This window comes from Leptodactylus fuscus, chromosome 2 (assembly GCF_031893055.1).
Source record: "Leptodactylus fuscus isolate aLepFus1 chromosome 2, aLepFus1.hap2, whole genome shotgun sequence".
NCBI lineage: Eukaryota > Metazoa > Chordata > Amphibia > Anura > Leptodactylidae > Leptodactylus > Leptodactylus fuscus.
Window position 1 is genome coordinate 187,433,151 of NC_134266.1, and position 14,704 is coordinate 187,447,854.

General features: G+C 42.4%; 1 protein-coding gene across 1 annotated transcript in view; it reads left to right on the forward strand.

Moving 5' to 3' along the window:
• The first annotated feature begins 81 nt into the window (after window positions 1–81).
• Window positions 82–14,704, forward strand: part of ERCC5 (ERCC excision repair 5, endonuclease) — a 32,647-nt gene continuing 18,024 nt past the window's right edge. Inside the window, exons 1-7 of the mRNA XM_075265382.1 lie at window positions 82–119; window positions 4,759–4,880; window positions 7,935–8,110; window positions 8,197–8,318; window positions 8,408–8,500; window positions 10,104–10,164; window positions 10,444–10,587. Coding sequence (XP_075121483.1) covers window positions 4,793–4,880; window positions 7,935–8,110; window positions 8,197–8,318; window positions 8,408–8,500; window positions 10,104–10,164; window positions 10,444–10,587 — 684 coding nt within the window. The 5' untranslated portion in view covers window positions 82–119; window positions 4,759–4,792. The remainder of the gene's footprint in view (window positions 120–4,758; window positions 4,881–7,934; window positions 8,111–8,196; window positions 8,319–8,407; window positions 8,501–10,103; window positions 10,165–10,443; window positions 10,588–14,704) is intronic.

Consider the following 14,704-nt stretch of genomic DNA (forward strand, 5'->3'; position numbering starts at 1 on the left):
ACACGCACACCCCATAATGATCACGTGTTGAATTTATCCAATGAGCGATAACTATACAGGAAGTCTTCAATGATCACAGCTGCTCGTGTGATGGAAGTTCCTGTGTTGGCTGCAGCAATGTAAGTGAATGAGAGTGTGTGGAGTATTGTCAGGGCTGAAAACTCACACGGAGAGCTGATGTGTCCTGTATGTGTGATCCTATGCTGGAGACAGGAGAGCTGATGTGTCCTGTATGTGTGATCCTATGCTGGAGACAGGAGAGGTGATGTGTCCTGTATGTGTGAGCCTATGCTGGAGACAGGAGAGGTGATGTGTCCTGTATGTGTGAGCCTATGCTGGAGACAGGAGAGGTGATGTGTCCTGTATGTGTGAGCCTGTGCTGGAGACAGGAGAGGTGCTGTGCCCTGTATGTGTGAGCCTGTGCTGGAGACAGGAGAGCTGATGTGTCCTGTATGTGTGATCCTATGCTGGAGACAGGAGAGCTGATGTGTCCTGTATGTGTGATCCTATGCTGGAGACAGGAGAGGTGATGTGTCCTGTATGTGTGAGCCTGTGCTGGAGACAGGAGAGGTGATGTATCCTGTATGTGTGAGCCTGTGCTGGAGACAGGAGAGGTGATGTGTCCTGTATGTGTGAGCCTGTGCTGGAGACAGGAGAGGTGCTGTGCCCTGTATGTGTGAGCCTGTGCTGGAGACAGGAGAGCTGATGTGTCCTGTATGTGTGATCCTATGCTGGAGACAGGAGAGCTGATGTGTCCTGTATGTGTGATCCTATGCTGGAGACAGGAGAGGTGATGTGTCCTGTATGTGTGAGCCTGTGCTGGAGACAGGAGAGGTGATGTGTCCTGTATGTGTGAGCCTGTGCTGGAGACAGGAGAGGTGATGTGCCCTGTATGTGTGAGCCTGTGCTGGAGACAGGAGAGGTGATGTGTCCTGTATGTGTGAGCCTGTGCTGGAGAGGTGATGTGCCCTGTATGTGTGAGCCTGTGCTGGAGACAGGAGAGGTGCTGTGTCCTGTATGTGTGAGCCTGTGCTGGAGAGGTGATGTGCCCTGTATGTGTGAGCCTATGCTGGAGACAGGAGAGGTGATGTGTCCTGTATGTGTGAGCCTGTGCTGGAGACAGGAGAGCTGATGTGTCCTGTATGTGTGAGCCTGTGCTGGAGAGGTGATGTGTCCTGTATGTGTGAGCCTGTGCTGGAGAGGTGATGTGCCCTGTATGTGTGAGCCTGTGCTGGAGAGGTGCTGTGCCCTGTATGTGTGAGCCTATGCTGGAGAGGTGATGTGCCCTGTATGTGTGATCCTGTGCTGGAGACAGGAGAGGTGCTGTGTCCTGTATGTGTGAGCCTGTGCTGGAGACAGGAGAGGTGCTGTGCCCTGTATGTGTGAGCCTGTGCTGGAGAGGTGATGTGCCCTGTATGTGTGAGCCTGTGCTGGAGAGGTGCTGTGCCCTGTATGTGTGAGCCTGTGCTGGAGAGGTGATGTGCCCTGTATGTGTGAGCCTGTGCTGGAGAGGTAATGTGCCCTGTATGTGTGAGCCTGTGCTGGAGAGGTGATGTGCCCTGTATGTGTGAGCCTGTGCTGGAGAGGTAATGTGCCCTGTATGTGTGATCCTGTGCTGGAGACAGGAGAGGTGCTGTGTCCTGTATGTGTGAGCCTGTGCTGGAGACAGGAGAGGTGCTGTGCCCTGTATGTGTGAGCCTGTGCTGGAGAGGTGATGTGCCCTGTATGTGTGAGCCTGTGCTGGAGAGGTGATGTGCCCTGTATGTGTGAGCCTGTGCTGGAGACAGGAGAGGTGATGTGCCCTGTATGTGTGAGCCTGTGCTGGAGAGGTGATGTGCCCTGTATGTGCGAGCCTGTGCTGGAGACAGGAGAGGTGATGTGCCCTGTATGTGCGAGCCTGTGCTGGAGAGGTGATGTGCCCTGTATGTGCGAGCCTGTGCTGGAGAGGTGATGTGCCCTGTATGTGTGAGCCTGTGCTGGAGAGGTGATGTGCCCTGTATGTGTGAGCCTGTGCTGGAGACAGGAGAGGTGATGTGCCCTGTATGTGTGAGCCTGTGCTGGAGAGGTGATGTGCCCTGTATGTGTGAGCCTGTGCTGGAGAGGTGATGTGCCCTGTATGTGTGAGCCTGTGCTGGAGACAGGAGAGGTGATGTGCCCTGTATGTGTGAGCCTGTGCTGGAGAGGTGATGTGCCCTGTATGTGCGAGCCTGTGCTGGAGACAGGAGAGGTGATGTGCCCTGTATGTGCGAGCCTGTGCTGGAGAGGTGATGTGCCCTGTATGTGCGAGCCTGTGCTGGAGAGGTGATGTGCCCTGTATGTGTGAGCCTGTGCTGGAGACAGGAGAGGTGCTGTGTCCTGTGTGTGTGAGCCTGTGTTGGAGACAGGAGAGGTGCTGTGCCCTGTATGAGCCTGTGCTGTTATGCTTAGGAGACTCTGACCTATCTTATTGTGTCACTGGTCTAATATGCTTCACCCTGGTGAGAGAGTCTCTTTGAAAAAACTTGATCAGTACAGTTTTGTATTTACTGCAGCTATTACATACATCTGCTTATATAGGGAGAAACAATACAGCAGTGGTAGTTGTATCAGTTATTATATTAGTTTGCCATATTTGGAGGGAATTATTTTGCTAGATCATACATTTGAGCAGCTGCCTGTTAATAGTAACAATGAGGAGCCTTCACATTAACCTGCATGATTTTCTTTTCACAAGTAGCAGCTCTGGGTGGTCAAAATAACTTGTTTATTTGACCACTATTTTATTATTCCAGCTATATCTAATTGAGGTCTTTGACCGTCCCCCCATATCTGGGTTGCATACCATTAAACATCTGCAGATTTAGAGTTATGGTTTAAGGGGTAGTTGAACCTGCAGTCTAATCTGAGGGCAGTGTGTTATAGAGCAGAGAATGCTGAGCAATGTAACTATTATTGTAATAGGTTTTAACCCCTTCTCAGCATCACCATAATGGTACAGCACATGTTGGGACTTTACATATGCGACCAAAGGCAACCTGTAATACTACTGGATGTATTTCTCAATATACTACAGCACATTAGTATTGCAGTATATTGTACTATTCATCAATCCCCTTAGGGCAGTGGTAGGCAACCTCTTTTATACATGCTGAATTAACCAAAGAAAGAAAGGAGAAGAAGAAAAAAAATCAAAGATGAGGTACTCTATTGGCCGTGCAAGAATTGAAAGTTTCTCAACCCCTACATGAAAGTTTCTATTACAGCTATAAGTCCTGTTATAAGCGTGTAGAATATATCAGTATTACAATCGTGTGAACCTCACTTAATGCTTTATATGTACACGGAGTACACGCTGTTACGTTAAGTTCACACTAGCATTAAAATTTTCATTCTTCGGGTCCACTTGGGGACTTGAAAAGACTGTAATGGGGTCCATTGGGTTTACGCCCAAAGAATTTTTCTAGCGGAACAGGGGAACGGAATCCCTTAATAGTCACACAGCGCTAGTGGAGTGGAGTTAAGCCTTGCATGTGTTACTTCTGCCTGCATCTCCCAGCCCAATCTCTGCCATGATATGGAAACGCATCTTGCATTCCAAAAGATGCTGACTCGTTCCCCAGGGGCTTTAAAAAATATAAAATTTAAATGTGCTTTTGTTCCTTAGATCACATATAACAATAAATAAACAAACATAGTAGGCATCTTTATGTCCAAAATTGTCCGAATTATATTAAAAATATATATATATATAATTATTGTATCCCATGTGGCAGCACCGTAGTGGGGGAAAAAAAATAAAAGATAAAAACATAAAGATGACCAAACTGTCTTTTTACAGTTTTACCTTCTCCATAAAATGTATCAAACTGTCACACAATGAGGCATTTTGAGAACCTTGCCCATGTAAAAAGGCGGCTCTTGGCTTTTCGTTAAGGTATTAAAGGAAGTCTCACCGAGGTGAATCATACTAAACCAATAACAACATTAGATGGGTCAGGCTCATCTGATTGTGACACTTTTTTTTTTTTTTTTTTTTTCTTCCGGTACCATAGCGCTTTACAGTCAGAAGGGCGTTTCTGATACTTAGCCAGGGACGCCCTTCTGCCCAGCAGCGCCTATCGCGCTGTACTGTGGAGCGGGGAGGAACGCCCCCTCTCCTCCTGATAATACTCGTCTATGGAAGAGCTGTGTGAGCAGAGGGAGGGGGCGTTCCTCCCCGCTCCACAGTACAACGCGATAGGCGCTGCTGGGCAGAAGGGCGTCCCTGGCTAAGTGTCAGAAACGCCCTTCTGACTGTAGCGCTACGGTATCAGGACCGATAGCGCTTTACCTGGGGCACAGATCGGGAAGCTTTCCAGCAGTATATAGAACTGCCTGTGCCTGATCTGATGAAAGGTCCTCTTTAAAGAGAGGTTTCAGTGTCTGGTTTTGATCAGTTTTTTTGCAGCTCTCTCTGTATGCACACTTGCACAGGGAAGTCAGTCAGTTATTAGGTGACCCACGCACTGGATTCCTAAGCCCAGAATGAGCAGGAATTTAGATGTCTGCTGCTCTCATTCTATGACAGAAGAAGGCAACATATCCCAATAAGGGCAGTGTGTACATACACATGGCTCCAAAAAGGATTTTTATATGGAGTACTATAGTACCTCACTAGTGACCTACAGTATGCAATAGTATTATTGAATCCTTTCCTTGCTGATGCACTCTCTGGTGTACAGTTTGTGTCAGGAGACATAATTCAAAGAAGTCCCTTCTAAAGTTTTGACTTTGATTTAGGTAAACCTGTAAACACGACGCATATAGTGTCAGCATGGGTGTTCAAGGACTTTGGAAGCTGCTTGATTGTTCTGGAAGACCTATTAATCCGGAGACTCTGGAAGGAAAAATCCTTGCTGTTGGTATCCTTGCAATATTTTGATATGAGCTGTCTTTCTTTACTATCAGAAAACTAAACGGTAAAAAGGTTCTCTGCAAATATTTTAACAAGTCATATTACCAATCAATATTGTTGTTTATAATGTATATTTTAATGTTTGTTGTAAAAATGTGAAGAGCAAAAAATACATACATTGATTGCATTGTATAAGCGGTTAAATGGCAAATATACTTTCTAATTGTTAAATGTGGGAAGGGGTGATATCATGAACAAAAGTCCATTGTACCCCCTCTCCTTCCCTTGGGTAATCCGAAGTAACAAAGACAGGAGAATAAAAACATCCTTTTCTCCCTGGACTGTCAGCAGCACTTAACCAGTGATATCTCAAAACGTAGGTAGGCTGCAGACATTGACTTGGGCTTTTTCACAGGGTTTATTCAATGCTGTGAGGGGGTTGAACTAAGAATGTTAGTATAAAAGCTCCATTACAAATTACTAAAGAGAGCCTTTCATGTCCTCATGCATATGCAGTTTTATATAGCACTGTATTCAGCTTTCCCATTATGTGCCCCTGGGGCTGGAGAGAACAGCACCGATCTTTCTCCACTGTGAGAAGGGCGTTCCTGACATCTAGTGTCATCGCTGGGCTGTGAGGAACGCTCCACCCTCCCCTGACAGCATTTTAACATAACCTTATATTGTCAGAGGGGGTGTCCCTTACCACCCAGCGATGACACTGAGCTCTGAGGAATGCCCCCCAGTATAAGTCTATCGAAGTCTTACACTAGACTGTCAGGAACGCCCTTCTGACAGGGTGGAGAGATCAGTGCCGAAATTAACAATACCAATCTCTCCTGCCCTGGGGCACATAATGGAAAAGCAGTATATAAAACTGCATATGCATGAGGACATGAAAGGTCCTCTTTAAAATGTTATTCAAAGAGGATGATTCATAGGAAATTACGGGGGAGGGGGGTACACTTAGTCTCTCTGGTTAAAAACCATGTGGCGTAAACATCGTGATTTGCCCTCGGCGGAAACACCATGGGAAAAATCATGGCAGTTTATAGTCAGGGTAAAATGGATGGGATTTGCCAGAAACTCCAGTGGTTTCCCCATAGGAATATTTGAAACAGAAGGTCCACAGAGGAAATCTCTACAAAGTTTCTGTCTAAAGCGCAGCGGGAAGAAAGGCAATGCGTTGCCGTCACTGTTTTTCCAGCAGCACTTTTTTTTGCTGTGGGACCTTAGCTTAATAGAGGATCTGGTAACTTTCCTGACATGTCAATTTTTAATAATTGCTTGCATTCCGCATAATGCTGAAACAGTAGCGAAAAGGATTTTCCCACTAACAGATACTATCCATTTTGGTACCCTTTAGTCTCCATGATAAATGCCATAGCTTGTGAAATTTATAAGCAAGCTAGTCAATACCTTGCATATCTAGCAACAGATCTTGGTGGATTACAGTTCTTAATCTTGTTCGGATCTGGCAATTGCTAAAGTTCAGATGGCTGGATCTGACATAAGTGATGAGCACCACCACTGCTTTTACTCCCTACATCATACCTGACCATCAGTCCTAAGTAATAAAAGGTGAATATTTTGGCATTTTCTTTACTGCAACAGAATTTAAAAGTATACAAATGATTTTGTTAGAAGACTTACTAAGGGTGCATTCACACTGAGTAAACGCTAGCTTATTTTGTAGAGTAAAATTACACTTGTAAATTTTGCTATCCCATTGACTTCAATGATATTTTTTTACAAGTGTAAAAATACACAAATAAATATAAAAGTATATTTTATTACTATCCAATTAAAGTTTTTCACATGGACATACAATAATACATTACATAAATAACATAAAGTAAACGGGCTAAACCGTAAGGTTTATAGGTGCCAGCAAGCCAAAGTGATGTGGGTGAGACAAAGACATAGGTGTTTGAAGTCAGTATTTAGCCATGGGCAGGGCAACTAACGGGTTAATTGAATAGTATAAATGCATACATATATGCCATAATAAGAAAAAGGACAACTAGTCCATTAATATGTAAAGTTACACATGGCATAACAATCAAAGATCACAGAACTCAATTATATTCCAAAGTGCCCACATATGAACAAAAAGTATGCCTTAGCTCACCTTAACATCCAGGGACGAAGCCCTGTAGCGGGGGTGAAACGCGCGTCGGACAGTTTATATGATGTTAAGGTGAGCTAAGGCATACTTTTTGTTCATATGTGGGCACTTTGGAATATAATTGAGTTCTGTGATCTTTGATTGTTATGCCATGTGTAACTTTACATATTAATGGACTAGTTGTCCTTTTTCTTATTATGGCATATATGTATGCATTTATACTATTCAATTAACCCGTTAGTTGCCCTGCCCATGGCTAAATACTGACTTCAAACACCTATGTCTTTGTCTCACCCACATCACTTTGGCTTGCTGGCACCTATAAACCTTACGGTTTAGCCCGTTTACTTTAGGTTATTTATGTAATGTATTATTGTATGTCCATGTGAAAAACTTTTTAATTGGATAGTAATAAAATATACTTTTATATTTGTGGATATGGTTGTTTTCCTTGTATATATGAGTTAAGGCCCGTAACCACACTATGCATTATTGGCCTCTTTATGTGTGTATGTAAGTGTAAAAATACGCCTGTAAAAAATACGCCTGTAAAAATACGCCTGTAAAATGTCATTGAAGTCAATGGGATAGCAAAATTTACAAATGTAATTTTACTCTACAAAATAAGCTAGCGTTTACTCAGTGTGAATGCACCTTAAGCCTGTCATTTTTACTGTCATAAACAATATGATCATAGAGTAATACAAGCTAGATACTAGAACGACTGGATAAGTTTAGTTAGTATATTATACAGTAGGTTATAGTATCACGCTTAACTTCCTAGAAACCCAAGTGACTGTGTAATACTTGGCTGAATCATATGCACAGCTCTTTCTGTGTGTAATAAGAATTACACCTGGACTTGATTTCCCTGGTCCTGCCTATATGTACTATTAGTAATAGAAGTAGTATTTTCATTAACTGTTTCTTAAGATATAAGCATCTGGTTAAATCAAGCAATAAAAGGAGCAAGAGATCGTCAAGGGAATGCAGTTCAGAATGCTCATCTGCTCACTCTTTTCCATCGGCTTTGTAAGCTGTTGTTCTTCAGAATACGTCCCATATTTGTGTTTGACGGTGAAGCACCTCTGCTGAAGAAGCAGACTCTTGTAAGTAGCTGTCTTTTTCGTAGGTGCTACAGGAAAACTGAAAGTAGTCACGCTAAAGGTTATATTTCTTTCATCTCTGAATGTAGGCGAAACGGAGACAGAAGAAAGATACAGCCGTTACTGAGGCTAAGAAAACTCATGAAAAGCTGCTGAAAACTTTCTTGAAGAGACAAGCTGTTAAAGCTGCCCTGTCAGGGAACAAACAGAGGTATATACCTTAACAGAACTCTTATGTCTACCAATTTTTCTTTTCCCCCATATGGACACTTCTAAGTAATTGTTTCACCTTTTATAAAGCAATGAAGAGTTCCCAAGCCTCTCACATGTGCACAGAAAGGAAGAGGAAGATATTTATGCCTTACCACCTTTGGAGGAGAATGAGAGAAACAGGTAAGTTGCAATAAACCCTAGTTATGCTTATTATTTATTAAGTTAAGCATTACGATGGTGTAGGAAAGTATAGATATTAAAATGGTTGAGCAAACTACCCCTTTATGCCTAGGAAACCACAGTGTTCTATAGCCCAAATATCTGACAATGGCCTTGGGACGTAGTGGGAAGAAGCAAACCCTCTATCATCAGATGCAGAGTCATGTAGCAGGAACTGGGCAAAGGAGGGAGTCCCAGAGTACCAAGTCAAGCCTCTCCTATAGCCTCATATTCACCAGAAATATCATATTCTAGCTGGATAATGATTTAATTCAGCCTTTTGGCTCAATAGTAGACTGAGGTGCAAAGTCCAACTAGTGGAACGCCAACAGCTTCCTAGCTTGGAACAATTTTTGTAGGACTCCTAGGGCCAAGAGGGGTTCCAGACCTACCCCCTTACCCAACACACCCAGTAAACAAAGCCTGGGATCCACTGTAGTTGCATACCATAGACTCTAGCAATGAGGGCTAACACACACTAGAATTACACTCCCAGAGCATATGGAGCAAATAAGCCTCCTCATAACCACATCTGTGACTTATTGCATCTGGGCATAGCCCAATCCTGAAAAGTTAACTTGGATAGGATATAATCCATGTAGTTAATGTAAATGGGATAATCTCTGTGCCTCAGGGACCATTTCGGAGTGCGCTCCAGAATAACATTCTATTGCTCTTGCTGATAAGTCCAAACTTCACCTCCCATTACAGACCTGGCATACAAGTGAAACTTAACCGAGTGACAAGATAATAGGTCTTGAGACACATGTGAAATAAGTGCCTTGGTTGCATCTGCACACAGTATGGTATCTAATGTAACATGCTCATTGTCAGGTCAGTTGTTCTCGATTTGACATGATGGGCATGTTGAAACTGCTAAAAGGATCTGTGTGGTATGGAGAAGTCAGACTATAGTTGAGCGAACCTTTTAAGTGACCCATTGTGTTGTAACTGGAATACCACGCACACCCCTCAGTCCTCCCATGCTTGAAAGTCAGTTAACTTATCAAATGAAGTCGTACATTTTGCTAAATTGTTATATGCCTTGCACAAGACCCAGTGATAGTCCATTTCCTTGGTTGTTGTCCCATAATCTGAATATTTGAGAAAGATCTCGATACCTTTTTTTTAATCCGGTTTATGTGTAGGCACTGCTATCAAATTTGGGCTTGCATATTAATGCACAATTGCTGTATCACTTATCTTAAATAATGTTGGTCATCGACCCCCTGATAATTTTGTTATTGCAGAAACACATGGGGTTCAGAGCTTCTGGCTGGGACTATCAATAGGCAGGTGTCCCACTGGTGAATATACAAACTATAGTTTGAGTACTCCACTCAATCTTCCATTTATGTATTGCATGTGTACATATCTGAGTATTTGTTAGTAGATATTTTAGTAAACGTTAGGGGTTTGGGGTGTGTTTTTTTTTTTTTTTGGTAATGAATAGAAATAATTACAATGTAATATAGTGAATTTGTCTGTATGTGTTGAACCAGTTTCATTGTCCGGGTTTTGGTATATGTATTCCTTTCATACATTTTTATTACTTTAATCCTAGCTCTGAAGAGGAGGAAGAAAGGGAATGGGAAGAACGAATGAATCAAAAACGGTTACTTCAGGTACAATCTACGTATTATTATGCAGTAATTTTTATAGTATTTAATTTGAGAAGGCCAAAGCTAAAAACAGGGATTGCAGAGGTTAACTTGTATCTCGTACCCAAATCTATACCTTTGTAACAGACAGAGCCTCTAATTTAAATATCCCTAGAAAACTTGTATCTACGGGCATCACTGGGTGTAACTCTTTACATTAGGAAGTGTAAATTTTTAACCACTAATGTTCACCCTTATAACCTAGTGTTTTTTTGTTTTTTGTTTTGTTTTTATGTAATGTAGGATGAAATCCTGACTAATCCTAATTCAGTGGACATAGACTCTGAAGAATTTAGTAGCCTTCCTCCTGAGGTAAAGCATGAAATACTGACTGACATGAAGGAGTTTGCAAAACGTAGAAGGACGTTATATGAAGCTATGCCAGAGGTACGGACCATAAATACAAGTATGTGTGTCTATATATGTACACGCTTATATTTAAAAAAAAAAAAAAAAAAAAAACCTCTGAATAAGATTACATTAATAAAGTGGCACTAATGGAAGTATTGTCTCAATGTTTCTATCCCCTATGACAGCATGGAGTGGAGATAGAAGAATTTACCATACGAGGCGCTGTTTAAAAATATTCAAAATTCTTTCACATGCATGAATGGAGCAGCAATTCAAGCTAATCTAAAACCTAAAGTAGTATTTGAGTTATTCCCTATACACTTGATGTGGAATAGCTGCTGGATCGTGAGAGTCTGACTGTTGTGATCTCACTGATCCTAAGATTGAGAGTCATTAACCCCTCCCCCATCCATTTGAATGGAACAGCAGTCATGCATGCCCATTGCCACTCCTTAGCCATTGAGTTCAATGACATGTTCATATAACCCGTCTTTTTGCGCACGCAAAAAGACACGAGTTATACAAACATGCCATTGAACTCAATGGCTCACAACATTTTACACGTGGAAAATGTACAGAATACGACAAGTGTACAGAGAATAGACGGAGCATAAACTGCGTGAGAAGGGGCCCTTAGACTTGTTCTGTTGTAAGGGGCTTCTGGAAACAGGTGCGGAAGATCCTCCATGATAAAATGGGTGTGGTAGTCCCAGATAGCTCTAAAATTTGTTTGCAATTCATAGATTCAAAGCTGTATCCTTCAACTGCAGACAGGATCCTCCTGACAGAAACCCTATATAGTGGTAGGAAAATGGTGGCTAGATTTTGGATGTCTTCTCGAGCCTCCATGCTAAAAGATTGGATCCAGTTGGTCAGTAATGATCTACTCATTTAAAAAATGGTTATGTAAGCACAGACAAAGGACAAATTTCAGATCATTTGGAGTAGAAAGAGGAACCAAACTATCACCCTCCCATTCATATTGGCAGATTATTCCCCGCCTATACTAGATGAGGTTTTCCCCTACTTATTTGGACTCTGGGAGGTCAGTGAAATTCTGTGCACTGACTGTTTGTTTCATTCTCTTATTCTGGAATATAACTAAAAATATACTGAGGATGTAAGATGTAGGCCTGTCCCATCCCTCCTTTCTTTTTCCATTTTCTATGATGTGACATTCATGCATATCTATTATTCCTCTCCTCAATAAAAAATTTGTTAAAAGTACTTTTTCACCTGTATACAAATATAAAGTGTTCCAGCAGATGGCTCCACTTGCATATGCATTCATACTGTACACCAAAGTTCACTTCCAGTATAGCCAAGCAAAACATTTCTCCCATAATAAAAATAAATTAAATTAGCCATGGTATATATTTGTAACTGGACTTTTGTAGCTCTATAGGAATGCTTTAGCAATACTAAACATTACAAGTCTGCACTGAGATCCTAATACTGTTGACGTTTAATGCAGTTTCATAGTTTAAATGGCGTCTATCTGAAATTTTGACCCGTCTTCCACACCCCTCCCCTTCTCAAAACTGCTGACTGTGCTAGAAACCTGAGGGTTAAAGAAACTTAACCATAGGTTGATTATCATGTTAATTGCATGACCAAATAAAATTACCGTATTCTCCCATGTGCTGTGACTGCATGTCTTAAGTAAACAGTCCCTGGTGCAGCTTCTTTGGCTTTCTGCTGGAGTAAATGCTCCTCAACCCCTCCACAAGAGACAGCTGTCTCCTGGTTATATGGTAGGGTTTTTTAATTTTTTTTTTTTTTTTTTATGTACTCCCCCCCCCCCCCCCCCCCATCAATATGTCTTTGTAGAATGTGAGGAAATCCATGCAAACACGGGGAGAACATACAAACTCCTTGCAGATGTTGTTCCTGGCGGGATTCAAACCCAGGACTCCAGGGCTGCAGTGCTAACTACTGAGCCACGGTTGGATGGTAGATTTGATACGCAGTGTGGAGAAGTTGGAGAGCCCCCTACACTTGTGATCGCAGTGTAAGAATGATTAAAAGCTGGTTTGCCTCTGCCATCAAGGTAGCATAACATTAACTGAAATATGATTAAACTGTTTTACCTCTTCCCTGTCTAGCATTGGTAACATTAACAGCTTTGAGGAGATTTCCTGTAAATGGTCACTAACTCTACAAGAACCCTCTCATAAATCAAGAAACTTTGTAATATATCTAATTAGAGAAAAATTATCTTGCCTTCCCGCCCCTCCTAAACTAACTTTCACGCAGAAATGTGTGCCAAATCCTTAGCATTTGCAGTGGGAATGGTCGCTCTTTTATTACGTGATTGACAGCATTATTGCACTAGCATTGATTGATTGTTCTGGTCTGTTGGAGGATAAGAACAATGCACATGTGGACCGCTAAAATACTGGTTACATACGGAGCCCAGTGGACCCCATTGACTATAATGGGGTCCATCAGGTGTCTGATGTTGTTAGATTGAAAGCAATGGGAGAAAAAGACGAACATGTAGGATTCTTTTGTCTGCTGATTTCGGGTGGACATTGCGATGTGGACTGCAACACAAATGTGAACGTAGACTAAGACAAAACAGTTGTCAGGAACAAACACTTGCTAAAGTGCTTGTTATTGGCTGTATAACCACACTATCGGATAGGTGCTCAAGTCTGTAGTTACCAAAAGAGGAACTCCTGGAAACAGTCACTTTTTTTAAAAAAATTGTCTATGGGATGCTGTGGTGTCTCCTAAAATTGACCTTGAATAAGTCATTAAAGGGATTCGATCATTAAAATGACTTTTTTTTTTTTTTTTTTCCCCCCTTCTTCTCCCTAACACGTAGGAATAGCCTTAAGAAAGGCTATTCTTCTCCTACCTTTTAGATGTCTTCTCCGTGCCGCCATTTGGTAGAAATTCTGGTTTTCTTCTGCATGCAAATGAGCTCTCACAGCACTGAGGGCGTCCCCAATGCTGCGAGGGAACTCTCCAACGATGCCTCCATCTTCGCCTGGAACGGCATCTCCTTGAGTCTTCCGGTTCTGGCCTCAAAATTCTAGGCATGCGCAATTTGCTCTGCTGTTCGGACCTCTGGCAGAGCCGTCTGCGCATGTCTGCGGCAATTTTCCTGTGGCCGCGTGCACAGTAAACTAGTGTAATCGACCATTTTCTTGTGTACTGTTAAAGGAACGTTTCTCACTGCCCAGCAATGATGGTCTCTTTGACAGTGTAATGACAGCCATTAATGCTACATTCACAGTACTGCGCATGTCCAAGCGGCCATTTTGGTGTAGTCAACTATACGATGCTTGTGTAGTTCTCTGGAGAACTGAGCATATGATCATGTAGTTGACTACACCAAAATGGCCAGTCAGATATGCGCAGTACCACTCTGACCGGAGTGAAACTGCGCCTCCCCGAAATCTGAACTCTAACAGTGGGATCTGAGGCAAGAGCACGGCACAATATCCGGAAAAGAGGAGGAGAGACGGAGCACAAGCAGTCTGGGGCGGTATTAAAAGTTTGATGTGGGGGGGTACTCGGAAGCCCTGGGGAACGCCCAGGGTGCTCTGGGAGGTTAATTAGCATAAAGAAATAAAGCTGTTTATAAAGAAATGGTGGGGACAACTGAAAAAGTAAAGGTGGTAGTAGTAGCAGAATTGCCTTTTTAAAGGCAATTCAGACGTGTTTAGCTGAAAAGCACTTTTCCCAATGATAGACTCCCTTTAGGGTCCATTCACACGGAGGAAAATGGTGAGGAATTTGGTGTGAAATTTTCCACGCTGAAAATAAAGCCTCCCATTGATTTCAATGGGTTCCATGAGTTGTGTGTTTTTTGTTTTTTTTGTTTGTTTTTCCCCCACTAGTGGAAAAGAAAGCTCGCAGCATCCGTTGACGTCAATGGGAGGTTTTTGGGTTTGTTTTTTTCTCGGCGTGGACTTCCACACACCAAATTCCTCACCATTTTCCTCTGTGTGAATGGACCCTTAAAGTCCATTTAAATGTCAGCGCTAGGAATCACTTATGTCTCTGTATGTGTGACTACTGATATTAGACATTAAGCTGGGCATCAAAAGAACAGTTGGTGGTGCCATAACAAGTAACATCAATACAGTGGTGTAGGTTGGTGTGTTTTTTTTGGGGGGGTTGGGTGTTTTGTTTTTTTTTG